Source organism: Euprymna scolopes, chromosome 22 (assembly GCF_053919585.1).
Source record: "Euprymna scolopes isolate OS-2025 chromosome 22, ASM5391958v1, whole genome shotgun sequence".
In the NCBI taxonomy this organism is placed as follows: domain Eukaryota; kingdom Metazoa; phylum Mollusca; class Cephalopoda; order Sepiida; family Sepiolidae; genus Euprymna; species Euprymna scolopes.
The window spans coordinates 46996543-47020629 of record NC_136503.1 but is presented as its reverse complement, the minus strand read 5'-3'; the positions used below and the strand labels follow the sequence as shown (position 1 = coordinate 47020629).

The 24087-nt window shown below is 34.1% G+C and overlaps 3 protein-coding genes across 3 annotated transcripts in view; 2 read left to right on the top strand and 1 right to left on the bottom strand.

Annotated features, from left to right (window-relative positions):
• The window catches only part of LOC145243411 (pre-mRNA-splicing factor 18-like), a 43430-nt gene extending 39015 nt beyond the window's left edge, over window positions 1-4415 (bottom strand). Inside the window, exon 1 of the mRNA XM_080106265.1 lies at window positions 4178-4415. Coding sequence (XP_079962391.1) covers window positions 4178-4240 — 63 coding nt within the window. The 5' untranslated portion in view covers window positions 4241-4415. The remainder of the gene's footprint in view (window positions 1-4177) is intronic.
• Window positions 4416-4422: 7 nt separating this feature from the next.
• The window catches only part of LOC145243412 (uncharacterized), a 33481-nt gene continuing 13816 nt past the window's right edge, over window positions 4423-24087 (top strand). The window contains exons 1-3 of the mRNA XM_080106266.1: window positions 4423-4587; window positions 14964-15144; window positions 18444-18841. Of these exons, the coding sequence (XP_079962392.1) occupies window positions 4423-4587; window positions 14964-15144; window positions 18444-18766 (669 nt within the window). The 3' untranslated portion in view covers window positions 18767-18841. The remainder of the gene's footprint in view (window positions 4588-14963; window positions 15145-18443; window positions 18842-24087) is intronic.
• Window positions 23437-24087, top strand: part of LOC145243708 (uncharacterized) — a 12589-nt gene continuing 11938 nt past the window's right edge. The window contains exon 1 of the mRNA XM_080106763.1: window positions 23437-23457. Within this exon, the coding sequence (XP_079962889.1) occupies window positions 23437-23457 (21 nt within the window). The remainder of the gene's footprint in view (window positions 23458-24087) is intronic.

Sequence of the window (24087 nt, the reverse complement as noted above, 5' to 3'; positions counted from 1 at the left end):
AAATGATTAATAAAACATGTTAAAAGACATCTTTAAAAAGAGTTAAAAACATATTTAATTTTAAAAAGGAAGCACAAGATAAGTGGATAGTCCTTAATCCGCGGAGTTTCGAAGAAATACTCTCCTTCTCATCAGAGGGCAGGAATTAGCAAAATACGGGATCGGATTTTGCATGTAAAAGTATTCAATGAAACTACAAGTAAGTCACAGATCTTACTTGGTTAAAAGAAGAGTGAGGTAAAGGGAATAGGAGGTAAAAGAAAAATGATAAAAAGATTTAACATGAATGGGTAGTCCGGTGAAGGGTAAAAAATCCTATTTCATTTCTATCTATCTAATATATATATATATATATATATATATATATATATATATATATATATATATATATTTATTGTGAGAAAAAAAAGGGGTGAATTACTTACGTTGGTGGTATCAGCATCAAGGGGAATAATCTAAACTGATTGCAAAAATGACAAATGAATATATAGAGTAGGAGAGAAGAGTAGAAGGCTTTTTCTTTTGTTATAAAAGACTGTCTTGTATCAATCAAAGCATTGAGTAGTTTACTTTGTTATCCTAAATCCATTGCAATGGGACATTATTTTTACTTTGGATTATTTCTACATGCTGTTTTTTTTTTTTGTTGCTATCTTTTTATAACTTTGTTTTTGAACTGTTAACCTTACCTTTTTGGTCATAGATGCTATGAACCATCAGGAGCCAGAAATAACCAAGGAAGCGGGGAAGATATCTACCCACCACCACCACCACCACAACCAAACTGGAGCAAACCCTCGAAAATTATAATTGACGCACAACAATTCATGGAAAAAGTTAAATCATACTAACATTTAGTCACAAAAAATAGACTTTTAATCGATCTTCCAAAGTTGGAACTAATTTCAAAATGAACAATTCAAGCATTTGCTGTGGACAAAAAAAAAAAAAATAATACACTAATTAATTCTCCAAGCGACAAAGTACTAAAATTTATTGGTACAACTGGAAGAAGACCATTGAAAATAATAAAATGTAAATGACTACTTGGAATTTATTATTTTTGACACCCGAAGACTGTATAGAGTTAGCACAAAAAGAAATAATAACCACAGAATATATCTTGCATATAAAGTTGGGCCAATGAAGGACCTCTGTCTCCGTATTTCATGTAGATGGAGAACACATTGCAGCATTCCTAATGAAATAAGGAGATATCACCAAGATTGCCTGCGATGAACATTTGTCAACCTGGCAATTTGAAATGATTCTAAACCACCAAGCTTTCAAGGAAATCGGGAAAGACAAGATATCGGTCATAGTCACGGGCAGGGGGTCCTCATGTTGGACCTGCAGATAAGTGTGACATTTGACTAACGTATGCCCCCCAAAAATCAGCAGAACAGCAGGTCCAACGGTGAACCCCCAAAATAAGATGGGAGGTCACCTGTGTACTAAGGTCGGGTACCCATAAGAACAACATAAACAATAATATTGACGAATTCCCCAACCGTAGCATGGCAACTTAGAGAAAATGATTGGTTACTAGTCGCTGGGAAAAAGTCCCCCAGGAGATTAAGCTTGGATAAACAGAAAGAAGAGAGAATTCTTAAAATGTCAGAAAAAGACCGGGGGGGGGGGATTTCCTCTCATGAAAAAATTGAAAAAACAGTTGAAAACAACAAATGCTAGTACCCACTCTCCTCCAAGAAGCCTTCTGAAAAAAGCAATTAGGTCCTTCGTTGCTGATGATAGTTGCCAACTCAACAAACGCAACACTACAAACTAGATTAGATCAGGTGATGGAGAAAGGGGATAGTAGTAGTTTTACTATAATTAAGGCAGAATTGGATTCCTTGGATAACAAGGAGGATTAGGGAATTTTACTTAGGGCTAGGTTAAAGAGAGCACCAAAGGATGTAACAAATATGGCCACTTAATTGCATGCAGAGGAGCATCAATGGTCTACTGATCGATACGTCACCAGTGTCACATTGCTGGATGGATGTATCATAACCACAAACAATGGGATCTTGGAGAGTTTACAATCTCATTTTCAGGATCTCTTTACCAGGAGCCCGGTCTGACAATGGCTCAGTTTGATTTAACTATTATCGCCTCGAAATGACCAAAGTGGGTGGGTGTGAAGGATGGATAAAGGAGGTCAGACTGAACAGAATTTCTGGTGTCGATGGTCTGTCTTACAAATTATATTTGAGGCTGTCACCCATTTTTATTCTCTTGCTGGCCATGATATTCAACTCTTGGTTTAGGAACAGGTCCATTCCTTAGTATTTTACTAGGGGAATCATTAGATTACCAAGCAAGTAATGGTTAGTAGGGAGATCCGTTACCTGCATCTGTCGGAAGGTGATCAGTGAATGCCAAGCATTGAGATTTGTAAACATACGCTTCGCCTAACTTACCCCGAATGTGAGGGAAACGGTGAATTCTGGAAAGAAGACACTAAGAAAGCCTTTCCAGCTTTGAAAAGGGTGCACTCACCAGAGATGGAGGCACATAGTTTTCCCCGAAATGAGTGCTCCTTTAATTGTAAGTGTTGATGGTCTTTGAAGCTCTTTTTATGGGTGAAAGAAAGCTTCTCTGATACCCGAGTGTTGTCTTGTAAGGCACTATATAGGATAATAGTGAAAGGATCTGTTCAAGATGATAGGATTGAGAGGCTTGGTCTTATGAATAAAGAGCGCTGCTCAATATGGTTTGGGCACCTGAGATGAGGCATCTCAATAATTACAAGGCATCACTCACCTGGCTGATATTTAGAAATGCCCTTCGTGTCGGCTAAAGACTCTACACAACGGAAATCATGGAGACACTGAGTTGTGTGCAACCTTTGCAACCTCAGAAGCTTATGTGACCGAATCTCCTTTCACCGTCGGAATAAGTTCTTTTCGACAATAATATATATATCAGTATTCTATATTGCTACAGCCGTCTTATACACTTAAATATTTGTTTACCAGCAACGCTTCAAGCAAACTACCTACCTATATATATACTAGCAAAAGTACCCGTCGGTGTCTGGGTTCAAAAACAGCCTACAGAAAACGGACTCTGATTTATGAAAGTATGATAGGTTATGAAAAGGAAGGGTTGTAAAGAGATAGCTTCGAATTTGGGGGTATCAAAACCAAAGCAAAATATGATGAAAGTAAAAATAAAATAGATAAACCCCAGAATTTATTATACCATACCTGTTCACACTGAAACACTTATCACAATATTCTGTGGATCTATATTAAAAAAAAACAAACTTTTTAAACTTTGTGACATATTTCCATTCTATGGAGGTCAGGTGCCAACGAATACCCCATAATTTTATTATACCATATTTCTTCAAACTGAAACATAATTATCAAAGTATACTTACGCAGATAGATATGAAAAGTATTTAGGCGCGAACGCAGGCTCCACAATTTTATTATATCATCCCTATTTAAGTTAAAATATACTTATCAAAGTATTCTTATGTACATCTATATCAAAAACACTTGTAAAGGTTGTTTTTTTTTTTTTGTTTTTTTTTTTTTTTCCATACTTTGTGGCCCAGTTACGAACGCAACAGACCCCAGAATTTTAATGAACCGCCGTTCTGCCAGATCAAACATACCCATTCCTGTGTCTCGATACATCTTCTATCATTATATGTAATCAGTTTTTTTAAAATAGTCAACCAACCATATAGGAGCCTATTCGTGACCAGGTATTTATTTGCTCCCCCACCGAGCAAATTAGGCACAAAGGCCGATTTTTAATGTGGGGAGTGAAGGGGAAACGGGGACCAACTACCCCGGGAGTAGGGGAGCTGGATAGTGACAATTGGTATGAAGGGTTGCCCCTACATTGACCAAGGTCTGATATGTGGGGTTACCCCCACATATGGCCTTTGCTTGCAGTGCAGTATCTGCCGGAACAGATACTACACTTTGATCTTGGCCCAAAGGCCACGAAGGTGGCCTAGTCGTGATCAGACACACACACACAGACATTCAGCTTTATATAATAGAAGATATATATATATATATATATATATATATATATATATATATATATATATATAACATTGGTATTGTAAAGTGAAAAACGCGATATTAAATAAAAACATACCAAGCTCTTTATGGGAGCGGTGATTAAGTCTAGCAATGATAATACTTACTACAACATTTTTCTCTTGGAGTTGTCGCCTTTTCCGTTCGATTTCTGCCTTCAATAAATCCATGATTACAGGGAACGATCATAAAACAAAACAAACGTGAGATAAACAAGACTTCATGAAATGCTGAGCCAAAATGTGTAAGAAAGATTGAATTTCATTCGTCCAAAATGAAACATGGATTTTGATTGGTCGATTTTCGAAAAGGTGGGGAGTTAAGAGGTAATGTGTAGTAGACTTTGGCCAAAATGGCCGCCTGTCAACTTCCTTTCGGCCGAAACTGTTGTTATTTTATGATTTCTGTTGTGCTTTTCTGTCGTATTAGTTACTCTAGTGGTTTGACAGTTGCCACATATAACTTATGGAACATTATGTTTAACTGGGAAATCAGGAAATTTCGAGTAGTCGAAATGGTAAGTTTGGAAATTACACTAGGTGGAAATAAACGAACGAACATTGATCTTACTGATCGTTCGTTTGTTTGTTTTTGTACCTCAAACGCCGTGAATGTTTTAATCACGTGGCATTCGCAAGTTCACTTTTGCTTTTGGTTTTAGCTTGGGTCCAGTCTACACTTATGTCATAAATGCAAGTAATTTATTAGAAGCAGTAATACTACTACCACCGGTAGTATTTATTTTACGTATCAAGTTTATATATTTTCTTTATTCACTGTCTCTTTGTCTTTATCTTATGTTAATTTAAAATTTTTACAACAAGAGATATTTATGTAGAATATGAGCCGCATTATCGTCGATCATATTCCGCCGGAAGGTACCGAAAAAAAAAAACAACAAAAAAGAACAAAAAAAAAAAAAACGCTTATCCAGTAAAACCGTAGCAGCCGACAATTGGCAAACGGTATCATTTGTTTATTATTTCCTTTCGGAGGTGTCTGATTTCTACCCGTTTTCGAATAAATACTATCAACCATCGTCATCTTTTATTGCGACAAAATCGCTTCCTAATACTTCTTTATATTCTAATATTTCATAAATATGCTAAATTTCAAATTGGTTCTACCTCCCACCGCAACAATTTGGGTACTTGCGCAGGATACGGACCGTGCTGAAATAACGCTTTAAATTTTTTTATTATTATTATTATTATTATTGTTTTTTTCTATTCTGTACGTTCACCTAACAACTTAATGAACAAAACATACCGTAAAAATAGAATTTAACTTGAAAATCCAATATTAAAAATATCACGGTCCGCGATTTGCAATCTTGCTAAATTCGCCAAAGATTTTCAAAGTTTTTAGAAAATAATTACCTCCTATGTTACGATTCGAACTCTCCGGTTCCCCCCCCCCCTTTTTTTTAAAGCAAAACTCAATTTTCCTAATTGTTTTCGAAAACTGTTTTCATTAATAATTAATTTTCTACCTTAACGTTTTTTTTTGTTTTTTTTTTCGACATTTTTAGATATATGAACTTCAAACACTAAGAATAACTGCTTATTCAACCCAAGACCAGTGTGTGGCCTCCTGTATAACGCATCCCCATCTTTCTGTGCTAGCTGCTAGTGCTACGCGGGCCATCCACTTTTATACCGTGCGACAATTAAGATTTGTAAACTAAGAAAATTTGAAAATCTAAAAAAAAGAAGCTTTTTAGTAAAATTTTGTATTGTCAGGTAAAAGTGCTTTTCACATTATAATAAAAAGTGTTAAAGTGGTCATTAACTTCTACAAAGAGATGTAAGGGAGAGCGCCACTCCTTTCTCAGGATTACTCCACTTACCCTTGATCTTCACCTTATAATGCAAAGTGTTTAATAAAGAGTGTCAAGTACCATTTTTTTTTAGTCTTCAGTATGACTTGACCGAGAATAGAACTCTAGTCTCCCAGCCCGTTAGCAAACACGCTGAACCAATAACATTATGCAAATTAGCCAATTAAAATAAAACATGCTTAGATTAGTGTTTGATCTTAGCAAATTCACTCCTACAAAAACCCAAATACCGCCAAGAACCTATATATAATTAATCCAGATACCTAAGAAATTAGCCAGGGACACAGCCTAGTCTAAAAAACGAATGGATAGCTTTGCAAGGTATAGTAAATTTATTTATTTATACTAGCGAGACCTGTGGAAATTCCACGGCAACATCTTTCATATGTAATATATTGCTGCTGAGCATTCTGTGAATGTTGAGCGTGAATGGAAACCCCGCGATATTATTGTAGCCCTTTTGTTAAAACTGTAAAATAATTTATTTAAGTAATCTGATTAATGTAGTGTCAGAATATACCTGGTTATTACGGTTTATCTCCAATATCCTTATAGGAGTCTGTGATATATTTCCATTGTATGGATGTGTGGTGCGAACGGAAACCCCACAATATCATTATACCATCTTTAGAAAGAACAGATACTACTCTTTTATCCTACCCAGAAGACCAGGAAGGTATATTTTAGTTTCACGTATGGCCCAAAGGCAACATTATTTAAAAAATTTTTTTTTTTTTTTTTTTTTTTTTTTTTACATTGCGTCTCCGATGATCGGGAGATCCTATTTATTAAAAAGAAGGATAGAAGTTGATAACATGCTACGAACATTAAATTAACGTATTTATATACTAATTTGATGTTCGTAGTATGTTATCACCTTCCTTTTTAATAAATAGGATCTCCTGATTGAATAATTTATCATCTGGAAACCATAACACACATACGTACATAAAAGGTACTATAGTATTAATATATAGATTCCTTGTTATTACACGATTTTTGTCATATCTTATAAACCCATTTTTATTTTACAGGCACTTTGTGTGACTTTTTCTGTTAAGCATAATTTTTTTGCTATTACCAACTTTAGAATATTAAAAAAAAAAAAAAAAATGGATAAATATGTTTTGATAGGATATTTAGAAAAATAAAAAATCAGTCGAGATTCAGAGTCTCGCCTCTCCTCATCATTTTCCCCCTACCAATATCCAAATACCGTTAAGCAACCTATATATTATGTGCCTAGAAGAAATTAGCCAGGGCTACAACTGTTTTTTCTTTTTACAAAAGAGTCACCACTTATCAAGGCCCAGAGGCCACTCTTCCAATGTAGACCCCTACTACAAGGTCTCCTTTTCTAATATCAGGAGTCTACATTCCAACCTTCCAGAAGTTAAAAATCCAATTACAGGAGATCAATCCTAACCTTTTTATTTATTTATTTGCGGACTGTTATCCTCATCTTTATGGTTGTTGTTTCATGACATTTTAACCAATCGTCAGGTTGTTAACCATGACGAGATAGGAATGCTGGTGCAGTGAATAAAGACATTGAATCTCTACAGTTTCAGGTCAGCATTGTCTGAAGATAGCGCTTTCGATCATACCCAAAGCCGGCCAGTGGTCAGACAACAACAACTATGGAAGGCAATAATTACTGAAGATACGGTTGACGATTCAGCATTCCTATCCTATTGTGGTTAACAACCTGACAAAGGCGAGAGGAATAGTTGGCCGAAACATTGTGAAACAACAACTATAAAGATGAGGATAACAGTCTGCTAATAAATAAAAAATATGAATTACTCATTTCAAAGAATTCCAATAATTAAATAATATAATCCTAACCTGTTATTCTTGTGTGAAATTGGCATTAACTCAACTACTTCCTTAGCTGATTTCTCAAACGAAAGCTATTCTAACTTCACATCCAAACCCGACCCTGACATGGAATATGTGCCTATATTAAAGCTACCTCTCTAAGGAAGTTTCCAAACATTCCTACACGTGCTTTAGAGCAGCCTTACTCGCAGCACAGCATTCATATTTACCCCTTCGCATCGCTATAGTCTTTGAGAGTGCCGCTAAGCAAATTAATCATATCCTGTTTGCTCATTCCTCAACCAACATTCACATCTGTGGAGATTTCAATGTTCACAATGTTAAATGGCTAGTCCACTCAAACAAAATAGATGACGAAGGGAGATTTTGTCATTATTTCTCTCTTGTTTATGATTGAACACAGATTGTTAACGACCCACTCGGGTGCAAAGGGTGCATGATGCTGACGGACAATTTGTAATTCTTCTAGATCTTGAACTGTACTCATCCTCAGTTCTGTCTTTGCTAGGATCTTCTGATCACTCAGTTGTTTCAATAAAGATAAAAACAAAGTATATTGAAACCTAAAATATTTCTCTCCATCAAACAGTGTATCAATACCCAATGGCTGACTGGCACAGTTTCTGAATGTTCATATTGATATTACCTGTATGCGCTTTGTTTTAAAAGAATGCGTCCACTCTAGCATCTGACTTTACTGATTGGTTAACCATTGACCTTGACAGCTACATACCCTCCAAGAAATTCCAACAGCCATGGTACACCTCTAAATGTGCTGCCGCCATTGCACACAGAAACCACTGCTTCAATTGCTTTAAACCTAATAGATGTTTTGAAATTAAAGTCACATTCAGAACTGCCAGCAATCACTGCAAAATGATTATAGAAAACACGAGAGTCATATGCTCATGCTATTATCATCATCCAAAGTAAAAGAACAGAGGCTTGGTTCCTATGAGTTTTGGCGAATATCAAACAATGTCCTGAACAGATGCAAGTCTCTATCATCATCATCATCATCATCAGGTCTGACATGATTTTGTTAGCATCTGACAAAGCCAAACTCTTTGCCAAGAACTTTGCATCAGACTCAACCCTATGAATCAATACCTCCCAAATTTTTTCAAAAGAACGAAAATAATCTGAGTGACATCCACATATCTCTTCATAATGTTGCCACATTCGTCAAGAACCTTGATGTCAGCAAAGCAATTGATTCTGGAAATATTCCAGCCATAATACTCTAAAAACTGCAACTGGAACTAGCACCCATTATTGCAAAGCTGTTCAATCGATGCCTAAAGGAGAAATGCTACCCAACACCTTGGAAAGAATCATTAGTCTGACCAGTATTTAAAAATACTAAAGATCGATCTTTTGCATTTCAGTACAGACCAATTAGTTTTCTGTGTCATGACTAGGGCTATGACAACAGAATATTCTTTTCATTGTTTTGACTCTCGAGTATATATTCGATACAGTTAGACACAGTTAATCAACTGAGAACCACATCACTCTATATAAAAGCATATAAAATATCAAGATACACACTCGAGAGTCAAAAAATGAAAAGAATATGCTGTTGTCCTAGCCCTAATCATGAGTAAATTGCTTGAATCCGTGTTAAATACAGAAATTGTCAACCACTTCAACAAAAACTACTCGGTGACAAGCAATATGGTTTTCTTCCTGTGAGATCTACAGTTGATGTACTTACTGTCATTTCTCATCGGATCAGTGAATCTATTAACCGGGATTTCCTTTCAAGAGCAATAACTCTTGACATCAAAATATCAAAGGTCTACTTCACAAGATTTCCAGGTATGGAATATCTGGAAGTGTTTTCTCAAATAATAGAATCTTTTCTTTCTGATAGGTTTATACAAGTAATCCTTGATGAACAGAAATCTGAAGCTCATAGTATCAACGCTGGCATGCCCAATTCTCTTCCTTATCTTCATCAGTGATCTCCCAAGTCATATTCTAAGTTCATTCATCGATATATACACAAACGACACTACTATCTATGGTAACACTTCAAAAGCCAACGACAATCTACAACCTCTCTGAATCTCTCTCCTCTGACTTTGAGCACATGGTACAATGAGGCAAAAGGTGGCTGGTTAATTTTAACATATCCAAAACCAAACTTCTATCTTTTCACTATAAATGCTTTGATCACCACTTGGTTCCAATTGACATGAGTGGCTCAAAGAAGATTCCTATTTTGACCTTCACTTTTGACCTGAAATAGAAGACTTATATTAAATCTATTACCAAAGTCGCTGGAAAAATGGTTGCCTCATTCTATCACTGCGGAAGGTACCTCATGATAAGAACAATCATCTACCTAGATACAAATATGTCCTAAAATTAAGTTCTGTTGTCACATCTGGGCAGGAGCTGCTCAGAGCACCCTATCTTGCTTTGACAGAGTTCAAAACCTAGTAGGTAATTCCATTTTCTCCTTCCTGCAACCTCTTTCCCACCAAAGAGACGTTACAAGCCTCTCTCTGCTCTATTGTTATTTTCATGGCAAGTGCTCATCTGAGCTTCAATCTATAACCCCTTCCTGCCAAACTTTTACAAAGAACACTTATCTAGCTACTATCACTATTAATAATTCCCCCCACTCTCTATCTGTGTCTAAACCTTATCTAAAATTCCATGAACAAAGTTTTTTTCCTAGAACTGCTTGCCTATGGAACTTTTTTCTATTGGCCTGTTTTCAAGCTGACTACAATATGGTCGTCTTCAAGTCTAATGTAAACAAGCTCTTGTTGAGCCTTAAATAATCAAATTTTACTCAATTTCTATCACTTAAGATCGCTACGCTGTTTTCTTGGTGATCACTGTACACTTATTATTTTCCAGTGGCCTTTGGGTCTTGATAAGTGGTGACTCATTTGTATAAAAAAAAAAAATTAAGATCACAAGTGAGTGGCCACAGTCAAGGATAAAGCAAAGGTTCCTTTTTCATTACTAGATCGAAAAAAAAACCACTATTCCTTTTCCAGGATTACTCCACTTATTCTTGATCCTCATCTTATAATTCTAAGTGTTTAACAAGTACCATTTCTTAAGTTTTTGGTATGATGTGACCAAAGATTGAACTCGAATTATTATTACAATCTCTGATTCTAGTTTGGCTGTCATAGCATCCTAAACACATTTTTTGAAATGTAAATAAAATCTAAGTCATTTTCAAAGCTCAAGTGCCAAAGAACGAAAACAATCAGAATTTTCAACATTTCATTCTTTGGTACTTGAACTTTGAAAATGACTTAGATTTTATTCACATTTCCAAAAAAGTTTTTATGATGCTAGCATCATCCCTATTTCTTTCAGCAGACTCAGACAGAGGTCAACAACTGACGTCACATTGCTGACTTACACCTCTTCCATCTGTGCTAGTCAGGATCTAGTTGATAAAGTGCATTCTGCATGAAAGAAAAGCAAACACAAAAATTGATGACAATATTCGGTAAATTTTTACTTTAACAGCAACTCAACACTCACCTTTTAAATTAACGACTTTTTCCGGGTCTGCTGAAAATGAATGTCACATTCAAATTTGGGGAAGACAAGTAGCTTTCTGGAAATTAAGACATTTTTTCCCCCCGATGTATTACTTAACAAATTTCAGTGGCTGTCACCATTTTTAAAATGAGGAGGTGGTTGTTTTTAGTACTTGTTCAGTTAGGAAAAAACATGGCCACTAATGGAGACATAAAGGATTACATTGTATAGTAAAGGTCTTAATATCCAGAAAACTATTTGTCTGCTCAAAATTTAAATGTGATAATTGTTTTCAGCATACTCAAAACCCCACAAAAGTTGTCAATTTAATGGTGAGTGTTAAGTTGCAGTTAAAGTAAAAAAAAAAAAAAATACCAAATGTCTATTATGGTAAAAATTCTCAGAAAACACTCTTTTTTTGTAACTCCAGTTTCTTGGTTTTTCATTGAACTGTCTCCGTCCTCTACTCTAACTGATATTAAAAATCCATTTGCTCTGCAGTCAGTAATATTAACCATCTAATTCTATCTGCTCTTCACACAATGTTCTTTTGATTTATAGATGTTTGAAGTCGGAGGTTAGGGTGTTTAATGCAATTATTGTATTTATGCAAATTGCATCACTCATTTGGCAAACTCATTGTAAACTGTTAGTTTGATGCTCAAGATCTAATCATGCTGAAGTTGCCAACACATGTTGTTACCACATGATTTCTTGTAGCTGATATTGAACAAGGTTCTTCATCTACCGTCATTTACCACAAAGCAATACTCTTTTAACCACATGAGTTATGACTTGCCTCTCAATTGGTGGAGGGCTGGAGCAGGAGGGCAGATGGTAAAGCTGGGACATGATCAGGATAAAGATTAGGGTTGAATCTCTGCGGATATTCTGTGACCAACATCATCTATCCTGCCTTCAAACTGCAAGCTCACCATGCAGGAATGGGCGGCTAACTGTCATTTGCCACTGGGAACTCAGTCAACGATGATTACCTCAAATTTGCTATTGCTCAGGTTTAAGAATGTGTAGCAGTTACAGGTGCTGTTGTAGATAGTTGATTGATGTGTACGGACTCCAGACTCTATCATGTAGAAGGAGCACTGACAGATTTCCTAGGCACAGCATCTCAACAATGTTATCTGATGAGCTCCTAAGCATTGCTGGCTTCCTATCAATCCTTGAATCAGTCAGCTTTGTCAGAGGGGATAGTTTCCTTTTTCAAACAGCAAACGATTAATATGGGATACAACTTGCACTGTCATCAATAATGAAAACAGTCAAACGTTGGTCATGAGGACGTAGCATCAATGGGGTGTAGCAAGGAATCAAAATATGCCAATCTTCTTGGTCATCATGGTCTGTTAAGTTTGTGTCACACTGGAGACTATGAATAGTTGAATAAACTCTTTTAACACCTCTCTATCACCATTATTCGAAAGAACAGTTTGAGTTTGTTGTTGGCATAGCAATCCAATAGAACATCCTGTCAAATCTCTTGATGTTTCTTATAGATCCAGAAAGGCTTTTTTACATTTGACATTATAAACAGAATAGGATAAAAAAAATACTTCTCCAGTGTTTAGCCTAAAGTAATAGAATTACATAAGTAATTTAATTTTTGTTATATAATTGCTATCATTTCTGATGACCTAAACAAAAAAAGAAGCATCTACTGTCAGTGTTTATTCTTTTTATAATGGAGGATTTCTTTCCAAGTTAATTTCAGACAATGGGGGTTGTATAATTAACTACTTGTTTTCTCACTCTCTCTCCCCATTTGAAATGATTTCAGGGACTAGAAAAAGACATTTTATTTACTTGCTAACTTTTCTGTGACATGATATTTATATAAAAAATATACAAGTAAATACACATTAGTCTTTATTATAGAGTGGGGACAAAAGGGAGAAAGTAGCAACCTTAATTGAAGTCAGTGGCCTTAATAATGCTGGCTTAAACTGAGCTAAGGGGGAGATGATAGTGAAATACTAAATCTTTATGTATGACATAAGAGAAAATGGAAACTTAGGAAGATCTCCATCATTCCAGTAATTATAAAAACTTTTTAAAAACTACTTGTTGAATATACCTCGTGAACCAAGTGCAGGAGAGATACAAACAATTGTGCTTAAATGGACAGTTAAAATCTTTAAGATATCTCTCTGTCTGAAATAGTGTGTTAATATCTGGTATCCAGTAGGATAGCCCATCCCCAGCAAAAACAAAAGGATAAGAAAATTGAAGAAAAAAAAAAGACAGTTTTTACTTAGTTAAAGATGTAACATTACACATGTTTACACACACGTTAACATGTAAGGACCTAACACGTAGGCTCCGTCACAAGAAACAAGGAAAAACTCGCCTCACTTTTTTTCCATTGAAACAACAGCATTTCTTTCCAGGTACTTTCCCAAATAAAACGCAATCGTGATCCTCAGTCTGTCTATATGTTCTTCTTTTTATGATCTTTTTCTTTTTTTTTTTGCTGTGACGTCATCTCACACATGGCTTGGTCATTTGCATACAGCTGCCATACACACATCTGCGCTCTGTTATAAAGAGAGATATGGAAAGACGTCTGTTCCTGCCTGTGACTAGTGAATGAAGAAATTGATTTCTTTTCCTACTGTTAATGCACTGTCAAGCTGCACACGATTTTTGTGTCGCCATCTTTGAATATCTGATTATTTCTTTGAAGTAATCAACACCCTACATCTTGGTTTAGTTTTTAGCTTTCAACCTTGACTTTTGATTAATCTGAGATTCGTTTTTGATGCTTTTCCATCAGGTTTGACTTGTTGGTTTGATGGGATCGACCTTTTTGCTGCTTCGTTGTAATACAACTTCCTATTCCAGTAGCTTCTTCCCAAGAACTTTTAGGAAGTGGTTTTATGTGTGAATGTACAAAATAATTAATAAAATTTTAATTTGCAACACAAAAGGACAGAGTAATTAACCAACATTTTTTTTTTTTTTTTTTTTTTTAAAGAAAAAACAATGAAAGGCTTTATTTTGAAGGAAGAAGAACTGGGTCCAAGGTAAAAGAAAGAAAAAAAGAAATAGAAAGTTCTAGGATGTTTCATGTCAACAGGCAGAAACTTGAAGTGTCCTCAGGTTGTCCAGTGGAGGTCTTTAGTGAAGCAGTTGCAGTCTGAAGGAATTCGATGGACAGAGAGTGAGAGGAGAGAGGTCTCTCTTCTTTGGTGATCTAAACTCCTCTTGTGGCTGCTGGCTAGTTCCTGACAAGGGTAATTAGTTTCTTAAGGGACATATAGGTTTAATGCACCCTAGTAGCTGACTGGTCAGTGTGTGGCTGCATCAGTCAGCAAGGAGGCATTAATCCATAAGAGGAAATAGTTATGGTGACTGCTACATCCTACAGGCTTATGGAACTTTCTTCCTCCTGACTGTTTTCCTCCTACCTATAGCCTTGGTTTTTTTCAGGACTAAGGCCACTAAACATATCCTGTCTTTGCAATAATCATCTTTCATTCTTGTTAACTCCTTACTTTAAGTAGCTTCATGCCTTGTCTGGAGTGATTTTCTATAAAAAAAAATGTAAGGTCCTATTTTTGAATATTTTGAAATTTTTTTGTTAGTTTTCAGAATAGGAAACAAAAACATTGATAATTTGTGGTAATCTGATTTTAAAAAAAAAGATTTTTATTCATTTTTTTTTCTTCTTTTAGATTAAGGAGACCAATCCAGATATAATAGCATTCCAAGAAGTTCGTATGGATGCTGTAGGTGTACGAAGTCAATTACTTGAACTTCAAGACATGTTGGATGACTACCACTGGATGGTGGTACAGCCTGCCAATGAAGTTCAGAAGATGAAGCACACATATTGGAAAGGATGGGAACGTGAAGGTAACTAATTTTTCCTACCAGTCGCTAAATATTTTCTCATCAACTGAATCACCTCAAATCGTTAACGTCTTTAATGACCTCCACCAATCAGGTTCAAGTATTTATCCGTCTCTTAGCAAAACGTCCCAAAATAATTACATGTCAGATGCTTTATGAAAATTTAATCAAAGAGATTATCTTTGGATAAGGAGTTCTCCATCACTGTTTTACTCTCTTCCTTCTTTTCTCTCTCACTTTCTTTTCTCTCTCTCTCTCTCTTCCCCTCTTTCTCTCTGTCCTTTTCTATCTCACTTCCTCCTTTTCTCATTACTTTTTCTCTCTCCCTCTCTTTTATTTCTTCCTTTTCTTTCTTACTCCTTTCTCTCTCTCTCTCACACTTCTTCCTTTCATAACAATTTAAACAACTTTTTTTTTTACTCATGTAGAATAAATGCAAGAAAAAAAAAACATGAAAAATAAGTGGAACAATTTTTATTTTTATTTTTTTTCTATACTTTAGAAGGACAAATACTTTAAGCAACTTTTAAACAACTTTTATTTCTAAGCAAAATTTAGTTTTAATTTAAAATGAAAAACAATTTCTGTAGAATAAATAGAATAATTTCTGTAGAATAAATGCACGTGATGCAGCAAAGGATTTTGTCGAAGTTATTTGTGCCACTGGCTCTCTCTATCTTTTATTCATTAAGATACAAACTAAACAGATTCACTGAAGTCCTATCGGTTTATTCCATTTTAACTCAATCTTAGTTTGATTGATTGCAATGTCAAGGCTGTTTTTTGGTCAATGAAATGGCAACTAGCAGCCATGTTGATTTTTTGCTTATTGAATATTTAAGCATATTTAATAGTGTATTTCTTGAGTTTCAATGGGTAAAATAAATTTAACTTTTTACACAAAATGACTCTTCATGTAATAATGTTTAACATTTTTAATGCCTTATTTTTCTCATATAACCCACAGACCCTATTTAGTTACATTACCCAAATAATCATATACAATGACATTTTTTGGAAGAGAATTTGGATACTGAAAAGATACACAACTTTAAAAAATATATTAATTAAAAAAAAACAAAACAAATGGAATTTAAATTTACAATTAAAATTTAGTTAAAATTTTTTTCCATTTCTAAACTTCATCAGAAAAATATTAGTGTGCATTTTTTGTTATCAACAAAAAACATAATCGCTAAAAATAGTCGTAATTTCAATTACATCCCTTGAAAATTAATGAAACTAATATTTTTTAAAAATATGCTTCGGTAAATTGATCCATTCCTATTATTAAATCACTTTAATTAATTACTGTTAATATTGACAAAACTGTTGCATTTATAGAGAGAAAATAGGCCACTAAAATTAGAAATGAAAAACACCGAACAGTAATCTATATATATAAAAGCAAAAATGTGTGTGTGTGTGTGTGTGTGTGTGTATGTATGTTTGTTTTTTGTGTATGTCCGAGAAAGGCTTTTTTCTAAGAAGCGATCGGTCGGCTCACTCCTTCTTAAAACTTTTTATATTACGTCTACATGATAATATCTATGAGTTAAGAATGGGGGTCGCCTGTCTATTTAATTTGCCCGAGTTTGAAAAGCTAAATATTCCACATTTTTCGATCACTGTATGTGGATTGGCTTTTTTCGTATAATAAAAGCAAGACGAAGCTTAAGACATCGTTCCCGGTGCGATCGCTGGGGACGTCCAAAAGCAATTAGCTTTGATCAATGCGGGATTTCTCCTTGTATCAGACAATTGCTATTCAGTTTGGACAATCCCCTTTTTATGGGGAGCTGGTTTCCCCCCCCCCCCAAGATCTTGAGGAAACAAAAAAAAATTTAAAAAGCTGCTTCGCAGTAAATAAAATACTGCCCCGCAATGAAAGTTGACCTCATTAAGTCATTAAGTACGTTTTTTTTTTCACACTAATTTCCAACTTCGCCTCAAGGCTTCGGGTTCGATCCTTCATACTTACCTACCAAAACATTTTTTTATTTTAACCCCCCCCCCCCCAATACAAACACTCGGGCAACAATTTTTTATTATTCTTTTGTTTTAATTTACCCAAAACCACACACACACCTCCAAACACCCGGGCAACGCTGGGTATCCTCTGCTAGTCTATAATATAAATCTCACCTGTATGTCTGCCTAAAACTTTAGACAGAGGTGACGGATTTTTACGAGATTGGTATCGTTTTAAGCTCGACCCTTTGGACGACAAATATCAAAAAAATTGGCTAAAAACAGTAATTTCTTCACTCTCAACTGGGCACTTTTCTACAGGGAGGGGTCACTTTTTTTGCCAATATTTTCGAAAGTTATTCCTCTTTTTCGATTGACTAGCCTTAATTTAAACCTTCGCCGCTTCCAGTTTGGTGATGGATGCAACAGCAAAGGCGTCATTTTTTTTTTTACGTTCTTTTCCTCCTTTGCGGTATGGGTTCGTGCCTGGCTGCCTACTACTACTTTTTTTTTTTTTTTTTTGTTCAACAGACACCTCCAAACACCCGGGTAACCAGGCTAGTTTATTATAAACTGTTTAAAAAATATGCAAATTAAACATACAAACATCTGATTGGATTTTTACTCTCTAATGTGCATACGCTATTTCTAAGAAATAGTTTGTATTTTTGAGTTAAATAATATAAAGACCTTTCCATGGTAATATAAATGAGATAAAATGAAAAAAAAACATTTATTTGTCTATTGAGATTGATAGTTTCAATTAAAAATAAAAAATTTATTTCTTTATTGAGATTGATAGTTTCAATTAAAAAACATTTATTTGTTTATTGAGATTGATAGTTTCAATTAAAAAAAAACATTTATTTCTTTATTGAGATTGATAGTTTCAATTAAAAAAAAACATTTATTTGTTTGAGATTGATAGTTTCAATTAAAAAAACATTTATTTGTTTATTGAGATTGATAGTTTCGATTAAAAAAACATTTATTTGTTTATTGAGATTGATAGTTTCGATTAAAAAAACATTTATTTGTTTATTGAGATTGATAGTTTCAATTAAAAAAACATTTATTTGTTTATTGAGATTGATAGTTTACATCAAAAAAAAACATTTATTTGTTTATTGAGATTGATAGTTTACATCAAAAAAAACATTTATTTGTTTATTGAGATTGATAGTTTACATTAAAAAAACATTTGTTTATTGAGATTGATAGTTTACATTAAAAAAACATTTATTTGTTTATTGAGATTGATAGTTTACATTAAAAAAAAAAAGAAAGCGAAGTTTATTTGGTTCTCATTGACTTTTTTGTTTTTGTTTCAGGCATTGGTATGTTAAGCAAGCTGTCAATTTTAAAGTCAACTACAATCAGTATCCCTTACATGAGTGGGCCAGATACGAACCAAAGAATCGCTCTGCATGCCATCATTGGAGACGAGGAAGAAGAAGAAAAGGCTGCCAATATACTTATTGTCCATTTCTCTTATGACAGACAACAGCAATGTAACAATGCTGCCCGAATCATGAATTACATATCAGGTCAGATAAAACAGCTTCCATTTAAAAATTTGGCAGTAATTCTGACTTTAACGCATATATATATATATATATATATATATATATATATATATATATATATAAGGTAATTTGAAGAATGCAATACAATGCTTAGGTACAATAGATCAACACAAATGAAGCAAATTAAGGCATATAATGATGGAGTGAGCTATATAGATTCACCCTTTATTAATAAAATATATATGTATTATTATTTTTTTCTTGAATATATATAAGGAATTTCTATCAGACCATACTGATGCAAAAACACAATACAATGTTAAAAGTAAAAAAGAAAAATACATAAATGTGTGTTAGTGTGTGTGTGTGCATTTTTTCTGTATGTCCGCCAAAGGCTTTTTTCACCGGGCTTCTTGGTCAGGTCACTCCTTCTTAAAACTTTTTATATACACCCTAGATAATAATATCTACCAGTTATGACCCGGGGGGGGGGGGGGGGCGTCTATCTTTAATTTGCCTGACTTTTATGCGCTATTTTCAAGATTTTTTTCGATCGCCGTGTCTTCATTACACTTTTCAGTATAAAAAAGGCGAATGCTGTGGCGGGGGAAACAGAAATTGGCTTGCAGTGCCAAACTTAGTTTGACCGTAATAAGGTCAAACATCACAACTTTCTCGCACCTGTCAATTTCACTTCATAAACGTTAAATTAAGACACTTTTCACTTCCTCTTCCCTTCGGGCCGAGATGGTTAGGTGTCATGTTTTTTTTCCCTTTCATTTCCGCCTTCCCGTCAAGGCTTCAGGTTCGAGCCTACCTTCCTACTAAAACTTTTTTTTTTCTTTTACACCTCCAAACACCCGGCCAACGTTTTTTTGTAAATAGGGTTGTTTTGATCTATACCCACCCCCAACACGCACACCTCCAAACACCCGGCCAACGTTTTTTTGTAAACAGGGTTGTTTTGATCTATACCCCCCCCCCAACACGCACACCTCCAAATACTCGGCCAACGTTTTTTTGTAAACAGGGTTGTTTTGATCTATACCCCCCCCCCCCAACACGCACACCTCCAAACACCCGGCCAACGTTTTTTTGTAAACAGGGTTGTTTTGATCTATACCCCCCCCCCAACACGCACACCTCCAAACACCCGGCCAACGTTTTTTTGTAAACAGGGTTGTTTTGATATATACCCCCCCCAACACGCACACCTCCAAACACCCGGCCAACGTTTTTTTTGTAAACAGGGTTGTTTTGATCTATCCTCCCCCCCCCCAAAAAACGCACACCTCCAAACACCCAGGCAACACCGGGTACCCCCGCTAATCTATAATATAAGAGCGAAAGCATTTGTGTGTGCACTTTTTGTGTATGTCCGGCAAAGGCTTTTGGAGGTGGGGGGGGGGCGCTTGGCATGCTCACTCATTCTTAAAACTTTTTATATACTGTCTAAATCATAATATATATGAGTTACGAATGGATGTCGCGTCTATCTTTAATTTTCCCGAATTTTATACGCTATTTTTGAGATTTTTTTAATCGTTGCGTCTTTGTTTCGCTTTTAAGTATAAAAAAGCGAAACTGAATCCGTATCAGCAGTTCCCCGGCATTCATGGCAGGGACGTCCAGAAAAGCAATGAAGTTTGATCAATGCAGGGGAAACCTATTATATCAGACAATTGCTATTCATTGGGACACCTCCTATAAGTTGTCTATATACACGCGAGACGATGCTTCAAGCAAACTATATTAATATTTTTTTTAAAGTATATTTGCCTAATGCATCTCTTAAATATATTGATCATTTCATTTGTAGGTTATATTTCTTATCACTGAAAATAATTGTTTATTTTTTTTTTTTTTTTGCACTTCACCTGAATTTGTATGGTTTAGAGGAAAGTAAAAGATAAAAAATAGGTAAAGAGTAGAAAGATATAAAGCAGTTGTTTTTTATATATATATAAACTAGAAAAATATCTATCTCAGAACGGATAAAACTAATTTGCGGAACGGAACTATTTTGCACCAATTTTATATCCAGTTATGAAGATTAAAACCAAAACATAATGATATTAAACCATATGTCTAGAATCTTTATTCCAATTTTGATCAAAATTCTCTGCATGATTTTGATTCTAGAAAATAGCTAAAATTCATGGCTAATTACAAATGAAAATGGGGCCTTGAAAAAAAATTTAAATTATAAAAAAAAAGATTTCTAAAAATTATATTCTGTCCAATTTGTTACTAAGGTTCTTGGAAAAATAATTGAATTATTCTGTCACTAAATAAAGTACCTGACTTCTGATACGGTCCCCTACCTATATAAGTCAGATACATATTAATATAGATTGCTGTTACAACGTTTAGGGGATTGTATCAAAAGCCAAATACTTTCTGTAGTGGTAAAATGATCCAATCATTTTTCCAGTAATCTTAGCAGCAAATTGGATAAAATTTTTTAGAAATCTTTTTTTGTTTTGATATAATTGAAAACAGTTTTGTTTTTTTTAAGCAGCCAAATGAAATAATAAAAAAAATGTTGTTCAGAATTCCTCCAATATTAAAAAACAAAAGTAAAGAAACATCTGTATGATGTATGTACCCATAATGAAATGGAAATATCGTACACCATAAAAATCACATAATTTGATCAAGTAGTTTTATTTTTATAAAGAAAATTATTTTTAAGCAATTAATAGGAATTCGTAGGCATTACAAAATAAATCTCACATGTTTGAATTGTTGTTGAGTTGTCTCCCTTTGTTTTTTGAGATTGTTTTCAGAATGGCAGGCGAGGCTGTTGCCCTCGATAACTCATAAAATTTGATTTTCTGATTTAAAAATAAATTTACTTGATCAATTTATATGATTTTTGGAATATAATATTTTCATTTTGTGATGAGTATGTGCATCATACAGATTTTTCTTTATTTTTATTTTTTTACATAGGGAGAATTCTGGACAAGAACTAAATATGTATATACAAATTCCTCTGGTTTTAAGTTTTGAGATATTTCAAAAGAAATTTAAACTGATTTCAAATATTATTTGATGAAATTTATTGATTTTATTTGTAGTTAGCTTGTTGTGCAGGCTCGCTATCACTTTGCAAAGTTTGCTACTTTGACTGCTTGAAATCAAATTTTTAAATGATAAAAAACGAAAACTTTAGTCATGAATTTGTAATTTTTATACAAATTAGGTCTCATCAGTATGTCTTTCCTTCTGTTTAATTTAAATTACTTTGCTTTCAAGAAACATTTATATCAGAGGTGTCCAAAGTTTTCAAACAGAGGTGGGTGGATATGGGGGGCATATTGCTGAGTTTTTAGAACTATGCGGGCCATAATAAAAAAACATTTACCTGGACGTGTTTTATACAGTTTTGCTAATTAGCTTTGCTTTTTAGTGAGACTATTTCTCCCAAGTCTCATTTTTTAAAATCATTTTCTGAACAAAAAGGGGAAAAAAAAAAACATCGCATTATTTTCACACATTTTCAATTTAAAAAAAATTTTTTCTGAATATTTTACATTTTTCATAAGAGTTCCACAGATCAGATTAAAGATTTGGCAGGCCAGATCTGGCCTGCAGATTATAGGTTGGAGACTTCTGCTTTATGCTAATAAATTACTTTAATTACTATTAACATCGACAAAACTATATTTATAAAAAAAGAATGGGCTGATAAAATTACAAATGAATAACACCAAAAATTAATTTATTACAAGCTGTTTAAAAAATGGTTATCCAAATTAGGCATGCAAATTAGCTGTCTTTGTGCCTTTCGTCTGTATTGCATATACTTTCAAAATATTATGCTACATTATTGACTTAAATAATAGTAAACCGTTTTGATGGTAATATAGATGTGCTAAATGAAAAAAAAAAAAGTGCATTTATTCATTGAGATAATTGCACATAAAATTCAAACAAAACTATCACAGTTGTTTTTGAGCGTAATCCCTTTTTAGTTGGTGAATTTCTTGTCTATGCTAAGTGATAACGGTAAGTTATACTTAAAAAGAAATGACATCTCTATTCAATGCTTCACTAAACTGAATGTTATCAGCTTTTTCTATTTTAAACTAAATATTAATCATCATCATAAACCTAAATAGCTTATGTTTTTAATAAAAAAAAAAAAAATGGATGAAAAATATTTAACAGATATTCTTAATTTATAAACTTGGCTATAAAATTCTAAAAAAATTGAGAAACTCGATATAGATAGGGACTTTTTTTTTTTTTTTTTACAAAGGAGTTACCACTTATCAAGGCCTGGAGGCCACTCGAGGATAGGATAAAAGTTAATGAGTGTGCAATAGTCAATGGGACAATATCATAGTAATTGTTAGTAGTGGAAATTTGGTAAATTGGATTACTTAAGCAAACGGCTCATCAAGAACTTGTTTACATTGGACTTGAATATGACCATATTGTAGTCAGCTGGAAAGCAGGAAAATGGAAGAAAGTTGTTCCACAGGCGTGCAGTTCTAAGAAAGAAGCCTTGTTTATAGAATCTATGCTTAGGTTTAGGCACAGATAAAGAATGGGGGAAATTATTGATAGTGTTTTCAGCTAGACGAGTGTTTTTCATGAAAGTTTGGTTAGGGTGGACCATAGATTGGAGCTCAGACGAGCACTTGCCATGAAAATAACGATAGAGCAGAGACAGGCTCGCAACGTCTCTTGTGTGGGAAAGAGGTTGCAGGGAAGATAAAATGGCATCCCTTACTAGGCTACAAAGTCTATTTTGAATTCTGTAAAGGCAATAGTATGCCATGCTAGGATGTACTTGGTTCTTATACAGGTAAAGAATTACATCAGCAGTGAGATATCTACTGGAGCGGTAGAATGATCCCATCATTTTGACAGTGACATTGGAAAGTAGTTTAGATAGAGAAAGCATAAATCTTATTCAGTTTTTTTCTAGTATGTTAACTTTTACATTTGCATCAGGAGTTTGTGCGGTTCATTTTTACTACGTTGACTCTAACTCTAATCTCCAGGTAATCATTTTAGAGTCTTAACACACTCAAATTTAGGAGACTAGAGAGTGGAACTTGCATTTACTTTTGACAACCTTGTAGCTCTCGCTTGCATTATTTTATTTTTTAGTGTTCACATTCCATGAGCAATGTTTCTGAGGAAAAAAAAACTGCTATTCATCTAGTACTTATTATTTTTGACTTTGAAGTAATAGTTTCTTCATTTTAGTTCTTTTCATCAAGTGGCTTCATACCTTTTCCAGAGCGATTTCTATTAAAAAAAAAAAACTCACGTGATACACACATCTTTATCTTAACAGATGAGAATCATATTTAAATCATTGATAAATACTTTTTTGTTTGTTTACAAAATTTTTTTTTTTTTCATTTTCTTTATATATAAAAGAAGAAATCCTTTTAATTTTGTGAATTTCTGTTATTTGCAGAGAAAC